Raw genomic sequence first — 17,238 nt, 5'->3', positions numbered from 1 at the left:
ATGCCCAATACAAGCACTTGAAATGTGGCTAGCACAACTAAGGAACTGATTTTTAAGTTTATACCACCATATGTGGGTAGTGCCTACTGAACTGGACAGTGCAGAATTAGAGGCTCAAAGGTGGTAAGGAGGGAGAATAAGATAACTGGATTTTTCTACAAAATTATAAACAGCAATAAATATCCAAAATCTAATTACAAATACTACAGGCAAATGAAACACTAAACCCAAAACATATGTTTTTTGCTTACCTCTTTAAGATTATTTATTTGCTGAATATAGCTAGTCTGTGCAGCTTCCAACTGAGTAATATACCAATGCTGGTCCCGGCATTTTTGAAAGAAAGTTGGTGAACGAACCTGAAACCTTAAAAGAATAGCTGCACATGAAACATAATCCATACAGTATAATAAGTTCTACAACTTTAAGTTTATTTGATTACGTTATAAGGCCAAAATTCAAAATGAACTCAGAGCTGCTGGCATTTGCCATTTAAATACATAATCTACAAATTACGACATACAGTTCCAAAAAGTAATCTGTAAATCAGTTGTCTAAACTCAAACTGTACTTTTCTAAAGAAATAACATTATACATCATGGTTAAACTCCCAAACGGACCTACTACAGGATATTTACTATAAGATTCTAGCTCAAATACAATGTTGATCATGAGTTGGGAAGAAGAGGACCATATCATGCAGGAAGTGAGGAAACTAACCCTTTACTTCCCCTGTCTTGCCTGGGTTGGACCCTACAACATAGGCAAAGATTGTTTTAGGCACTGCTCTTTTTCTTCCCCTTCTCCATCTCACAGTCCCATATTTCCTGCTCCTCAGTAAAAAAAAAAAAACGCTTAGAGGGTCAACTACCCAGAACTGCTTTACCGTCCCCTAAAGAGTTACATGCTATAAATAACCTATATTCCCAGCCTCTCAAGATAGCAGCTTAAAATCAAAACTCATATCACAATATGGCATATTTCAGCTAGGGTTAGGAAAAAAATAAGTAGCTATGTTAAAGCTTATTAACAGATAAATGATAGGATCTTAATCTATTCAGTTACCTGTACTTTTAAGAAACCAATACTTTTTTGTGTGTGTGAGGAAGATCAGCCCTGAGCTAACATCCACGCCAATCCTCTTCTTTTTGCTGAGGAAGACTGGCCCTGGGCTAACATCTGTGCCCATCTTCCTCTACTTTATATGGGACGCCGCCACAGCATGGTGTGACAAGTGGTGCACTGGTGCACCCAGGATCCGAACCCGGGCTGCCAGCAGCGGAGTGCGCGCACTTAACTGCTATGCCACCAGGCCGCCACAAACCAATACTTATTAAAGCAAAAAGACCTCTACCTTTGTTAAGATAGCTGAACATGACTCCCTTTACTGTGAAAAAAAATTACAGTGATGTGTAAAGACACTTCTGAAAAAAAGAAGAGTCACAAGAGGCAAGACTAATTTGGAAGCCTATAAATCCTCCTTCTAGTCTTGCCACCCTTACGTTAACTACCATTCCATTATTTTCAGGATTTTACAGCTAGTGTAGGAATCTACTGACCATCTTAATAGTTATCTGCAGCAGATAACTACTTTTAATCAAGGATACTCATGCATCAGAGGGTAGAGATGATTCACTCAACCCCCATTCTAAGTGGATACTGCCCAGACAGTATACATTGGTAAGACAGTAGGACTTTCTAAGGAGTATTATCATCTTTGAATTACTAAGGAAATTGTGGTCAACCCGGCACATTATTTTTAGTATTTGTGCCATTAAAACAAAAGCAAGCAGCAGCTAAAATTCCTTAACTTTCTCTTTTAATGAAAGAAGAATAAAATATATTTATTCATATATAGTGACAGAAAAGCCTTAAATAACTTTCTAACAAGTACGTATAAAATTCCATCAGAATCTTGAACTGAGGTTTAAATTATGAGCACTCTCTCATTACATACTTTAAGTAATTAAAAGCCCCCTCTCCATGAACCCCACAGCAATTTATGTATACTGCTATTACAGCACTATCTTGTAAAATAATACATTCTGTTTTTATCTGCTCTTTTCATCTTGAGTTTCCTGAAGACAAAAACCATGTCTTATTCTTTCTTGTTGTTAGCCCAGTGTCAGGCACAGACTCAGTAAATGTTGCTGAATATCAGTAATTAAACATCACAACTGGAATCTGTTCTTGTACTAATATTCAAGCCTCTAAGTAAACGTTTTGTTATAAACAGGGATGGCCTAAATAAAGAACTAGAGGTTGGGCATTAAAAAAAGGAAACTCTCTCATGAAGACTGCCACCAGAAAGATTTACCATTATTGTGACTCCAATAAGAAGAGAAATAAGGATATAAAAAGTGGCTCTTTTGTAGGCTGGTAAAAGTGACGTTTGAGTAATTTTGCAATCCTCTCTATGGTTAAAGTGTGAAATAGCAACAAATTATTTCTTTTGGTGAATAATTTAAAAAAAATACAAAAACATGAAAGGTTATAAAAGGAACTAAAATAATCCCCCAAAAGAAAAGATGATAAAAACATGGATTTTTTTCTATATTGAAAATGCAATAATCTTTTTTCTCCTCTTTATTCTCTCAGAAAAGTTAAAAAGAACACACAATAGTAAAGGTTGATATATTAACAACTCCTCCAGCATGCTCAACAACAAAGAGCTCAGAATAAGTAAAATCTAAGAGCATATCAAATCAATTCCAAGGGAAAAATCTTTCAAAATGGTTTTCATGGAAACTTTCCAAACCGTTAAACACTCTGAAACCTCTCAGTTCAAAATATATTTGGGGCCGGCCCCGTGGCTTAGCTGTTGAGTGCCCGAGCTCCACTACTGGCAGCCCGGGTTCGGATCCCGAGCATGCATTGATGAACTGCTTCTCGGGCCATGCTGAGGCCGCGTCCCACATGCAGCAACTAGAAAGACGTGCAACTATGACATACAACTATCTGCTGGGGCTTTGGGGAAAAAAAAGGAGGATTGGAGATGGATGTTAGCTCAGGGCCAGTCTTCCTCAGCAAAAAGAGAAGGATTGGCATGGATGTTAGCTCAGGGCTGATCTTCCTCACACACACACACACAAAAATATATATATATATATATACACGCGCACACACACACACACAGGAATCTATCTTTTTTAAGTTCTCATTTTGATCACAAATTAAAACATCATGTTATCGATACCCCCAAACTTCTGACTTGTAAAGATTACCTCAACACTAAATGGGGCTGTAATGGTTTTATAGTCAGTTTATGTTCTGTCCTTTCTTGCAAATAACACACCAACTACTATTACTTAGTTTACTTTAACCAACTTTCATCTCTATTCTCTAACTTTTAATTTGCTGTTATCTAGGAAAAAAACTGAAAAATCTTTTAGTGAAATTAAGTTCGTAAAACCAGTCACCCAAATCTAAATACAAAATCAAGTGAAAAAAATAAGCACTTGATCCCTCACTAGTCTTCAATTTCCAAATAGTGAGGCTGCTAGAAGTTCAATTGGATTAATGGGACATTACTACATTTATTGAAAGTAGTAGTTTCCTTTTTATGGAATTACTAACTAGATGTCAAGCACATTTCGACTAACATATTATTTACTGACTACAAAGGACTCCTGAAATGAAATGGTTAAAAACACGGTAAGGTTATAGTTACTAAGAATTTCAATACTCATTTTTGTTAAATGAATAGACTTTAAAAATAAAGTTCTGATGGCATTATTCCCCCATGATAAAAGCTACAACATCAAATGTTACCTATTACCTTAAAATCACTGTATCATTTTGTCTATTCAAGTATCCTTCATTCGCAAGTAAGTCCAAACGAAAAAATCTATTATAACCCCAGCATTCTCCAACTTCAAAGTCAGATGCAAATTCTCGAATGATATTTTTGGTAGGATCATTGCAGGACTGATGAACCATCTCTACACGATATTCATATCTAAAATTGAAAAATAGACTATTAATATACAGTTAGCAAAGCAAGAATAAAAGACTCATCAAAACATTAAGGTCATTAGGTAATTATCTGAGAACAAACTTATTAATAGTTACATTTCTTTCAGACAGGATTGTATCATTTATAAAGACAGCAGTACTGCAATACAATAGTAGTATAAAACACCACGTCAAAAAATAAAGTCTGTATAAAATAGTACTTTCAAAGTTACTTTTGTTTTAGCAACAACTATGTATTTTTCCATATATTCATTACCTGTATTTCCTCACATATAAATATTCTGCCATTTCCTTTGAGGTTTATCACCATGCAATTTTAAAATAAATAACAAATTTTGAAATACTCTACTGTATTTTTCTAATTCATGTAATAATAAATTAACTGTGTATTCAGAAATTCAGGCCTATAAAATTTTCTAACACAAAATAAGTATACATTCGGAAAGCCAATATATTTAGATTTCTATATCTTACACAATAGAAAACTTTCAAGTCTTCAAACTCATTTTTACTAAGAAAGCATTGTTATTACAAGAAAGAAAAGTGAAGAAATAAAAATAATCAGAAGGAACACTCAATAGTAGCCATAAAGCTTCTCTTTTTTGATGGAGATAATTTTTTAAAACAAAAACACAATAGTTCAACCTGCTATTTCTGGTGGCAAAGGCAAAAGAAAAAATTATAGCTCTTTACTTACAAATATCAGATGTATTTCTTTAAGTACTGTTAAATGATTTTTATATTAGTATCTCTCATAGTACATTATCCAGATTGATGGCACAAAGAACTAACCAATGCAAAAGCTGTGACATTTTGTCTGCCTAGATTTTATGGAAGTAATGAAATCAGCTCTGCAGTACAAAGGGTGCTATTAAATGTCCAGAAATAAACCTAAATATCTATGCACAATTAATTTTTGACAAGGGTGCCAGGATCATTCAACAGGGAAAGAAAAGTCTCTTCAATAAACGGTGCTGAGAAAATTGGAAAGCCACATACAAAAGAATGAAGTTGTACCCCTGTCTAGCTTCATATACAAAAATAAACTCAAAATGGACCTAAATGTAATGGCTAAAGCTTTAAAGCTCTTAGAAAACATAGGGGTGGCTGGCCCCGTGGCTTAGCGGTTAAGCGCGTGCGCTCCGCTGCTGGCGGGCCCAGGTTCGGATCCCGGGCGCGCACCGACGCACCGCTTCTCCAGCCATGCTGAAGCTGCGTCCCACATACAGCAACTAGAAGGATGTGCAGCTATGACATACAACTATCTACTGGGGCTTTGGGGGAAAAAAATAAATAAATAAAATTAAAAAAAAAAAATTCTGGAATCCTTTAAAAAAAAAAAAGAAAACGTAGGGGTAAATCTTCATAAATTCAAATTTGGCAATGGATTCGTAGATCTGACTCCAACATATGAGCAACAAAAGAAAAAACAGATAATTTGGACTTCATAAGAATTTTAAACTTCTGAGCATAAAAGGACATTATCAAGAAAGTAAAAATACCTACAGAATGGGAGAAACTATTGTCAAACCATGTATCTGACAATGGTTTAGTATACAAAATATATAACGAATTCTTATAACTCAACAACAAAAAGACAAGCGACCCAATTTAAAAATAGGAAATGGACTTGAATAGACATTTCTCCAAAGAAGATATACAAATGGCCAATAAGCACAAGAAAAGATGTACAACTTCACCGGCCATTAAGGAAATGCAATTCAAAACCACAATGAGATACCACTTCATAAGCACTAGGATGGCTACAAAATATACTTAAAAATGGAAAATAATTAAGTGCTGGTGAGGATGTGGAGAAATATGAACTCTTGTACATTGCTGGTAGGAATATAGAATGGTGCAGCCATTGTGGAAAACAGTTTGGCAGTTCCTTAAAATGTTAAACATAGAATTACCATATAACCCAGCAATTCCACAACTAAGTATATATTCAAAAGAAATTAAAACATATGTCCATACAGAAACTTGTACATCAATATTTACAGAAGGATTATTCATAATGGCCAACAGGTGGAAACAATCCAAATGTCCATCAACAGATGAATGGATAAACAAATTGAGTTCTACACAGACGATGTGATATTGAGTCATGCAAAGGAATGAAGTTCTGACATATGCTTCAACATGGGTGAACCTTGAAAACACTACGCTTAGTGAACAGAAGCCAAATACAAAAGGTCCTATATCATATGGCCTTTTATACGAAATATCCAGAATAGGCAAATAAATACACAGAGAGAGAAAGCAGAGTAGTAGTTGCCTAGGAATGGGGCAAGGGATGGGGAGTGTTTATTTAATGGGTTCTGGGGTGATGAAAATACTCTGAAACTAGAGAGAGGTGGTGGTTGCACAACACTGTAAATGCACTAAGTTCCACTGAACTGTATATTTAAAAATGGTTAATTACATATTATATGAATTTCACCTCAAAAAATAAAGTTTTTACTTCTATTTTAAAAATGAACAGTGAAAAACTCAAAGCTCACAGAGAAACAATCAGGAATAGTGAAAATCTGGGGAGAAAGACATTACTGTAGATGGTCAAATACATCCAGGATCAAGACAGGTAAAAGTTTAAAATCAACATAAAACAGTTTTCAAAAAAGCAGTTCTTTTGTAAGAAAAAGCACCTAATGTTTGGAAAAAAAATCATTCTTTTTATCTGCATTAGTTCTTTAAAATCATGACAGGCATAGACCTATGTTTCTAATAAATATGGCAATTAATCCAAGTTAAATTATTTACATAGCATCTCAACCCCAATCTTACATAAAACTAAAATCTTAAATTTGAATATTTCAACTTCTTTTCTTCTGTCAAAATGAAAGTCTGAATAAATTTAACAACTGTTAACTTAAAAATTTTAGTCTTATTATAATCACTCTTCCAGGGAAAGTTCTACTCTTTCCTTAAGGAACTCAAAGAAATTCTCATCTCTAAAACAAAAGTCACTCGGCAAACACTGTTAAGAGTCAATTCCAGGATGGTACTCATGCAAATTTCCTCCGAAAGCCTACACATATGTGTATGCTGACATACACCTTTATGGAGATATTTAAACATAGTGAAATTATGAAAGTACTTCTGCAGGGTCCCAAGTGATACTAAAATCTATTAGATAATGACACAATGACTTAAGTTTTTATTCCATAGTTTGGCAGTTAAACTACTTCACTGTTACACTCTGAATTCCATAACCGAATAACATTTCAATATTTAATGAAAAAGTATTCAAAACTCTTCTCTAGGCTTACTGAGGTATTGAGAGAGTTAACAGCTGATAAGACGTTTGTTTTTATCAGAATAGAACAGTCTCATTAAGGTATTTAGATAATATCTAACAAATACACAATTTTTTTTTATAAATATACAAATTCTAATCTTCTTCAACCTTAGTATTCTCAATGATAATATCTCATTATCACTGATGCTATTACTGTTTGTAAGACAATGTGAACTTTAAGTTCCTGAAGTGTATATGGTCAACAATAAAAGCACTGAGATGAAACCAGCACCAAAGGCAACAGAAATATCACAAAATCTACATATCAGTAAAAGAGGAAGGAGAATCTTCACAAGGCAAGAAACAGAGGTAGATCAGGAAACAGACTAATCAAGAGAAAAAGAGAGGTCCAAGATTAATGGTAGTAACAGGAACATGAACAAAATCCTATAATCACTGAAACTTCTTATAATTCTGCCCAAGATCAACCACCTTCCAACCACAAAGGCTGATATCAGGGTATCAAACAGAGCTTGGCGGTTAAAAACAAAGAATACAGAGACTGAAATATATGTGTTAAACAGATTACTATTTAAACAATGCTGAACTTGAGTGAATAACTTAATAACTAAGTCATTGTATTCCCATCTGTGAAATGGGAGTAATAATAGAACCTACAGCTCACAAGGTGGTAGTAAAGCAAAATGAGTTATGGAAAGCATAGTGCACGGCACCAAGTACATATTCAGTAGGTGTTAGCTGTTTTAACAAACAGGTGAGTCCACTGTTACAGATCATACAGATTTGGAGCAGAGCTATGCCTAAATCATACTTACATTCAAAGGCCAGAAACATTTCCACATTATTAGTGACTATTCATTATTCATGATTATTCATAGTATGACTCACCAGTGATGACAAGCACATTCTGCATTAAGGTTAGTCTATGCCAGAGGTTGTTCAAGTGTAGGCTGTGTGACCCTGGGGGTCAGTCCCTACGATCCTTTCAGAGATCCAAAAAGTCAAAACCATTTTCATAATAACACTAAACGTTATTTCCCTTTTTCACTGTGTTGACATTTGCACTAATGGTGCAAAAGCAACGGTAGTTTAAATATACTAGTGGTCATTATATTATTCACTGCCACACACTTTCAGATGGGGTAGACAATTCAGATCTGGCAGACAATTTCTGGACCAAAACAACTAAGGCAAAGAAATGTCATTTGTTGTCAATGATAAAACAAACATAAGCATTCAAGTAAAAAATCATAATTCTGAAAAATTTCTATGCACCATATGAGCTTAAAAACTTGCCAACACTTCAAGACTTTGCTCATAAAAATGGTAATACCAATGTGATTATTTGATATTTCATAATGAAATGTATCAACTGCATGTATAGTAAACCATTATTTTCCAAATGATTAGTGTGTGTTACAAAATCATGCATGAATAAAAGATCCATTCAAAGCACAAAACAGACAAATGGAGTTTTTGTTGTTTGTTTTTTGAGTAAACAGTTTTAATGAAGTATAACTGAAATAAAGCTGCACATATTTGAAGTGTACAATTTGTTAAGTTTTGACATATGTATATATCTACGCAACCATCACCATTACCACAATCAAGATACTAAACATATCCATCATCTCCGTAAGTTTCCTCTACCTTTTGTAATCCCTCCCTCTTACGTTCTCCCTCCACCAAACTCTAGCCCTACCTCTCCTCCCATTCAAGCAACCACACACCTGCATTCTGTCTAAACTACAGATTAGTCTGCATTTTTCTGGAGTTTTATCTAAGTGGTGCTCTTTTTTGTCTGGTTTCTTTCACTAAGAATAATTAATTTAGAAGTCATTCATGTTGATACATTTATCAAGAGTTCATTACTTTTTACTGCTGAGTGATATTCCATTGTATGGACATACCAAAATTTGTTTATCCATTCACCTGTTGATAGAAATTAGGGTTGATTCGATTTGGCTATTACAAATACAGGCATACCTCTTTATACTGCACTTCGCCTTACTGTGCTTCACAGATACTGCATTTTGTACAAGACCCTCTACCAGCAAAAAGATTACAACTTGCTGAAGACTCATATGATGGTTAGCATTTTTTAGCAGTAAAGTATTTTTTTTTTTTTTGGTGAGAAAGATTAGCCCTGAGCTAACACCTGCTACCAATCCTCCTCTTTTTGCTGAGGAAGACTGGCCCAGGACTAACATCTGTGCCCATCCTCCTCCACTCTATATGGGACGCCACTACAGCATGGCCCGACAAGTGGTGCACCGGTGAGCGCCCAGGATCTGAACCGGCAAACCCCGGGCCGCCGCAGCAGAGCGCGCACACCCAACTGCTTGCGTCACCGGGCCAGCCCCCGTTTTATTTTTTTAAGAGATATTTTTGCTGGATACAGAATCCTAGGTTAATAGTTTTTTCTTTCAGTCCTTTTAAGATGTTACTCTGTTATCATTTCATTTATATTGTTTCCAGTGAGAAATCTGATTTCATCCTTATCTTTGTGTCTCTATGTAACATCTTTTTTTTTCACTGACAGCTTCAAGGTTTCTGTTTATCACCGGTTTTGAACAATTTGATTATGATGTGCTTTGGTGCTTTCTTCATGTTTCATGTGCTTGTAGTTCACTGAGCTTCCTGGATCTGTGGGTTTCAAGTTTTCATCAAGTTGGAAAAGTTCTCACTATTATTTCTTTATTTTTTCTTCCCATCTTCCCCTTTGAGGACTCCAGTTATCTGTATGTACATTAAGCTGCTTCAAGTTGTTCTACTGTTTTGGAATTCATTTTTTTTTTTTTTTTTTTTTTTTTTTTTTGTGAGGAGATCAGCCCTGTGCTAACATCCGCCAATCCTCCTCTTTTTTGGCCGAGGAAGACGGCCCTGGGCTAACATCCGTGCCCATCTTCCTCCACTTTATATGGGACGCCGCCACAGCATGGCTTGCCAAGCAGTGCGTCGGTGCGCGCCTGGGATCCGAACCAGCGAACCCCGGGCCGCCGCAGCGGAGCGCGCGCACTTAACCACTTGCGCCACCGGGCCAGCCCCTGGAATTCATTTTTTACGTTTCATTTTGAATAGTTTTCTACTTCCATGTCTTCAAGTTCATTAATCTTTTCTTTTGCGATATCTAGTCTGTCATTCATGTCATTCAGTGTATTTTTCATCTCAAATATAGTTCATTTTCAACAAGCTCAATTTGAGTCTCTTACATCTTCCATATCTCTACTTAACTTCTGGACTAATATGAAAGTTATAATAACAGTCTTAAAAATGTCCTTCTCTCCTAATTCTCACATGAGAATCCAGTCGTCTTTTTTTAAGCCATACATTCAGAGATTTCCAAAAATGCAAAACAATACAAGTTTTCTCATCAAATACTATTTTTCTTTAGAAAAATTTATTATTCGTGAAAATGTTATGTTAATATGCAATAGGTTTATTATTTTTAAGTGAATTAATAAAATCTTAAGAATTTTTCTGATTTAATTTCTAATTCAGAAAATATCAATAGACATAACCCACGTAAAGAAAAACAGTTCTTGCTCAATTTTGATTGATTGAGTATTCTCCTCATTATTGGTTATATCTTCCTGCCTCTTTGCATGTCAATTAATCTTTGATTGAACACCAGATATTGTAAATTTTACTTTGTGGGGGGCTGGATATTTTTGTGATCTTATAAATTTTCTTGAGCTTTGCTCTGGAATGCAGTTAAGTTACTTAGAAACAATTTGATCCTTTCAGGTCTTGCTTTTACTTGCTAGGCAGCTCTGGAGCAGTGTTTGGTCTAGGACTAACTGCTCCCCACTACTTAGCAAAGTTTCCTGACTACTCTATCCAGTGCCCCATGAATTATAAATTTCTCCACTGTAGTGGTAAACAGACACAGTTCCTGGCCCTGTATGAGCACCAGGCACCACTCCCTCTAATCCTTTCAGATAGTTCTTTCCCCAACCTCAGGATGCTGCCTCACACACATGCCCTGATCAGTACACTCTGCTAATACTTGAAGGGAACCCTCTACAGATCTCTGGAGTTCTCTATCTGTGCAGCTCTCTCCTTTCTGGTATTCTGTCCAATACACTCTAGCTGTGTTGGTCTTCCTGGACACTCAGCACTGTCTCCTCAACTCAAGGAGTCTGCCAGACTCTATCTCAGTTCCCCCTCCCTGTGTTATAGCTTGAAAACGCTCACGGCTGTAAGATGAGGCAATCATAGAGCTCATTTGTCTGTTGCTTGTCTCTCAGGGGTTGCTTTCATTTGTTGCCTGATGTTCAAAGTTTAGAAAATGTTTTCATTTTCTTTTCCTTTTGGTTGTTGCAGGAGAAAGGGTTACCCTCGTTACTCCATCATAGTTGGAAGCAGACATCTTATACCAAACCAACAGATTTTAATGTAATAGAGTAAAATAAAATTCACTGATATGGTTCCAGATTCCACATTACAAATTACATTTAACAAACAACCACTTGTTCAATTTTAGTGTAATATCAAAGAAGATTCACAACACTCTAAAACCGCTCTTTAAAATGTTCCTCCTTAACAAAAAGTAGATTAATGGTTGCCAGAGACTGAGGGGAAAGGGAATAGGAAGTGACTGCTAACAGGTACAGAGTTTCTTTGTGGAGTGATGAAAATGTTCTGAAATTAGATACTGGTGATGGTGGTAGAAACTCAGTGAATATATACATTAGTATACTAAAATCTACTGAGCTGTACACTTATCTATAAGGTGAATTTTATGGTATGTGAATTAAAAAGACTTTTCCCAACTACATATGATATTCAAAATCTGTGAGGCCAGATTTTATACATACACTTCAACCAAAACTGCAACAAATTGAATATAATAACAGATGTTGAGAATCCAGTTGTCTGTTTTTAAGGCATATATTAAGAGAGTTCCAAAAATGCAAAATAATACAAGTTTTCTCACCAAATATTATTTTGCTTTACAAAAAGTTATTTTTCAAGAAAACGCTATTTATATTAATATGTAATAGGTCTACTGTTATTTTAAAATGAACAAAATTTTTGTTTTAATTTTTAATTGAGAAAATATCAATAGATATAACACACATAAAGAAAAACTCGGGAGTTTCCAATAAATTTTAAGAGTATAAAGAGTCCTTAGGCCATACAGCTTGAGAACTGCCAGTCTATCCCATCATACTATGCCAGGGATTCCATACCAGTATACATCTTAGTAATTAACAAAAGTAGTTAATAAAAATGCTAGGAGGAATATACGTAAACACACACTAAAGTTTGTTATTTAATTGCATAACTTACTTGGAAGTTTCAGGCAAGCCAGCTGAGAGTTCCAGAAACACAGATAAGTAGTAACCACGAACAACTCCATTCCCATCCTTAAAAAAGAAAAAGATGTTATTCAAATACAAACTCCAGATCAATTTAAATGTAAAAAAACCAAACCACGATTCAAAAAAAAAAACCACACAGATTAATATCTGATATTTGGATTCGGAAGTACTTCTAAGCTTAAAAACAGCAAGAAAAATAATAAAATGACCAAGAGATTTGAGTCTATAACAATTTAAAACTTCTGTACATAAAAAAAGCCATGAAAATACTAAAGCATACAAGTGAAGGAAAATATGAACAACTTTGAAAAGTGTTAAGAGTTTTAACATATACAGAACTCTTAAAAATCAGTCTCCAGAAAAATGAAAACCCCAAATACCAAAAAACACTCAATTTCACTAGGAATTAGACAAAAAAAATTAAGATAATATTTAAGACCAAAAAAGAGTAAAATAGAAAAAGGTTGAACACTTGATGTTGAAAGTAACTAAATATAATTTCTGTGTTTTATTTGTTAGGATTCCATATAAGATTCTGTCTGGAGATTGAGAAGTTGTTTAAATTTCTATTACAGAGATTTTTACAGAGATAAATATTCCCCTCTGTATTTCTCCAGTATTTTGCTCATGTGTCTACTTTTTTAAAGGATTACATTTGTTCTAAGAATATATATAAACATCTGTTTCCCCAATCAGACTGTGAGGGCTGAGAGCAGGGATCCTATTATTCATCTCTAGTGTCTACTGGGATATAACTATAGAGAGGTACAAGTACATTTCTGGGCTACTTTGCTCTAAAAGGTCCTGAAGCAGCTTTCAGGAAATGACATGGTAATCATTCAATAAACACTAATGAATAAATGAATCATCAGTTAAGTGAAAACAGTCAGACACAAAAGATCATATATTGTATGATTCCATTATATGAAATTCTGGAAAAGCAAAACTATATTGACAAAAGCAGATCAGTGGTTGCAGAGGGGCATGGAAAAGAGAAAGAAGGGATTAGCTGAAAAAGGGAATTAGATAACTTTTGGGCATCATACAAATCCTGACTGTGGTAATAATTATACAACTGTATATATTTGTCAAAACTTGCCAAAATTGGTGAATTTTATTGAAAACAAATTATATCACAAATTACATTGATTTTAAAAATCAATCAACATCCTTGTTAAAATAGCTGTGTTCTTCTTTTGAATTATGTTCCCAGAAGAATTTCCCTGGAGTGAAATCAATCAATTAATAAATAAAAGGAAACGAACATTTTCCACTCCAGATCTTTATCAACTAATAATATGAGAAATTTCTTTTTTATTTAATTTTTATCATAATTTTAAGCGACAAAATTTGCTACTCTTATTTACATGCCAGCCATACCTATAACAAAATACTGGCTTTTCAGATTTTTCAATAGGCAGAGGATTGTGGAAAGACTGCAGCAATGGCAGCAGTTTTTGCAACTCTCCAAATCCAAACATAAAACAAAAGATAACTGGACAGCAAAACCAAAAGCTCACAAACAACATTTATAACAAAATTACATGACAGGTTGTCTCCACAATCCCCAAAATACAAACAGGTAAAGACATACCAATTACAACCACAAAGACCTGCATGATATCAACAACTGTGTGGTAGAAAAAAGGGGATGCAATGGGGTATCTAATGGACCAGAACACAGAAAATCACAAAATGGCCAAGAGTTAGTCACTGAAAAGTATCATGAGCCAAATACTACAGCTAAAACTGGAAAGAGCTGCTCAACATAATACCGAGTACAAGGAGGCCTAATATAAAAAAGTCTGAAAAGTAAATTCAGTCTAGTCACTCTATAAACTACTGAAAATGAATATTTAGGGCCTTTCAGGACATGTCCAAAGACTGCAAAGAACTGCTATGAGTAAAATAAAAGATAAACAGCACAGAAATAATAGAGACAAAGGAAGAAGGCCCAGTTAAAGTAGAGGAGAGCCAGAAATCTCTCAGAAAGCAAGGCACCATATTTTTGATTGCCATAGCACACTGGATGTCCACATGCAAAAGAATGAAGCTGGAAGCCCACACCATATACAAAAATTAACTCAAAATGGATCAAAGATATAAACCTAATCCTAAAACTATAAAACTCTTAGAAGAAAACACAGAGGAAAAGCTTCATGATATTGCATTTGGCAAAAATTTTCTGGATATCAAACCAAAAACAAGAATAGACAAATTGGACTACAAGTAAACTCAAAACTTGTGTGCATCAAAGGACACAATCAGCAGAGCAAGAAGGAACCAAAAGAATGGGAGAAAATATGTGTAAATCATATACCTAATAAGGGGCTAATATCCAGAACATAGAAAGAACTCCCACAACTCAACAACAACAAACAATCCAATTAAAAAATGGGCAAAGGACTTGAATACACATTTCTCTAAAAAGGATATACAAATAGCCAAAAAGCATATGAAAAGATGCTCAACATCACTAATCACTAGGGAAGTGCAAATCAAAACCACAATGAATACTACCTCATACTCATAGGGATGGCTACTATCAAAGAAACAGAAAACAAGTATTGACAAAGATACGGAGAAATTGGAACCCTTGTGCACTGCTGATGCGAATGTAAAAACAGTACAGCTACCGTGAAAAACACTATCGAGGTTCCTCAAAAAATTAAAAATAGAACTACCATATGATCCAGCAATACTAGTTCTAGGTATATATCCAAAAGAATTGAAAGCAGGATCTCGAAGAGATATTTGCACACTCACGTTCACAGCAGCATCATTCACTATAGCCAAGAGGTAGAAACAACCCAAGTGTCCATTGACAGATCAATGAATAAACAAAATGTGGTATATACATATAACAGAACATTCAGTCTTAAAAAAGGAAGGAAATTCTGACACATGCCACAAGGTGGCTGAACTTTGAGGACATTAAGCTAAGTGAAAGAAGCCAGTCACAAAAAGACAAAAACCATATGATTCCACATACATGAGGTATCTAGAGTAGTCAAATTCACAGAAACAGAAAGTAGAATGGTGGTTGCCAGGAGCTGAGGTGAGGGAGAAATGAGGAGTTATTGTTTAATGGGCAGAGAGCTTCAGTTTTGCAAGTTGAAAAAGTTCGGGAGATTGGTTGCATAACAACATGAATATACTTAACACTACTAAATGTACACTCAGAAATGGTTAAGATGATAAATTTTACGTTGTTATATACCAAAATGAAAAAGGAGAATAAAGAGCTAAATAACATCCCTACAGACAATGAAAGCACTCCAGAAAAACATACTCAAAGAACAGATCAAAATTGTAACCTATTTCAGAACAACCTAAAAGACACTAAGAAAATAATATGACAACAAAAAAAAGTGACATGAAAGAATAACACAGAAATAGAAAAACTCAGAAATCAGGTGATGGAACTAAGGAAAGAATTAGAAATAAAAAGTTATTTAAGAAATAAAGACTGAACTAAAAGGAACATAGCAAATAAGCACAACAGTTTATATCTTTAAAAAAGTGAATGAAGGAAAATTTTAAAAATAAAAATGAAATGAAGGGTTAAAAAGATTAGAGAGAAAGTGGTAAATACTGAAGACAGACAAAGAAGATTCAAAATGCAGATAATACAAGTCCCAAGAAAGCAAACCAAAGAAAGGAACAAAACAAACATTTAAAACTATAATTAAGGAAACGTTTTCTTGGAGAAGACAAAAAAAAGATCTAAAACTACATATTGAAAGAGCCCAGCATGTACTTGAGAATACTGACCCAGAAAAACCAAAATATACAGTAGTAAATTCTTAGACTTAAAAAGAAGATGATTTCATGGGCATCTAAACAATATCTGCAAATGCCTTTTAAGGAATAGTTTATAATCAGACTACCTAAAGAAAATGGAATTGAACATTTAAGGCACCCCATGAAAGAAAACATGAGCCAAGGATTTTGTATCCAGCAATACTGGCTTTCAAGTATAAAGGACACAACGGTTTCAAACATATAAAAACTCATGGAATACTGTTTCCAATAGCCCTTCCAGTAAAATCTACTAAAGAACAAGCTTTGGACATCTGAACTGTTGTCCAGACATGGCAGAGGAGGGGACTGTGGAGAGTATACGCAAAAAAAATTTTAAACAGTTCTCAGTAATCAAATTGATAAGAAGTAGGATTCCTAGAGTGGAAGGAGATACAGGTGTAATATAAAGAGATTAAGTTAAAAATCTATAGTCCTGAATTTGAATTGTAAATGTGAGCATTAACTCATGAGTTGTTTCATCTTTAAAAAAATAAATACATATATGTGTCAAAAAACACCCCAATATTCTACAATTACATAGCAATTTTAAAGTGTTCATAAATTTTTTCTCTCTATTGAGATCCCTGGAGCTTAATCACTTTAATTTTATCTATACTCCTACCCAGTTTTTCTCAAAGTATGGTCTTGGGCCTAAAAACAAAGAACAAACAAAAATCTATAAAACATATGACACCAATAATGAACTCTAATGCAAACTCTGACTCTGGGTAATAACATGTCAATGTAAGTTCATCAGTTACAACAAATGTACCACTCTGGTGCAGGATATGTTGATAGTGAGGAAAGCTGTGCATGTGCAGGGTCAGGGGGTGAATGGAACTCCCTGAACTTTCCACTCAATTTTGC

General features: G+C 34.7%; 1 protein-coding gene across 15 annotated transcripts in view; it reads right to left on the bottom strand.

Moving 5' to 3' along the window:
* Nucleotides 1-17,238, bottom strand: part of TRIM37 (tripartite motif containing 37) — a 153,765-nt gene that overhangs the window by 85,291 nt on the left and 51,236 nt on the right. For all 15 annotated transcript variants that reach the window (XM_058560526.1, XM_058560525.1, XM_058560523.1 and 12 more), the window contains 3 exons: nt 12,536-12,612; nt 3,779-3,958; nt 252-366 (listed from right to left, as the gene is read on the bottom strand). In XM_058560526.1, the coding sequence (XP_058416509.1) occupies nt 252-366; nt 3,779-3,958; nt 12,536-12,612 (372 nt within the window). The remainder of the gene's footprint in view (nt 1-251; nt 367-3,778; nt 3,959-12,535; nt 12,613-17,238) is intronic.

The sequence above is a fragment of the Diceros bicornis genome, chromosome 18 (genome assembly GCF_020826845.1).
Source record: "Diceros bicornis minor isolate mBicDic1 chromosome 18, mDicBic1.mat.cur, whole genome shotgun sequence".
Lineage (NCBI taxonomy): Eukaryota > Metazoa > Chordata > Mammalia > Perissodactyla > Rhinocerotidae > Diceros > Diceros bicornis.
This window is presented reverse-complemented; position numbering and strand designations above follow the sequence as displayed.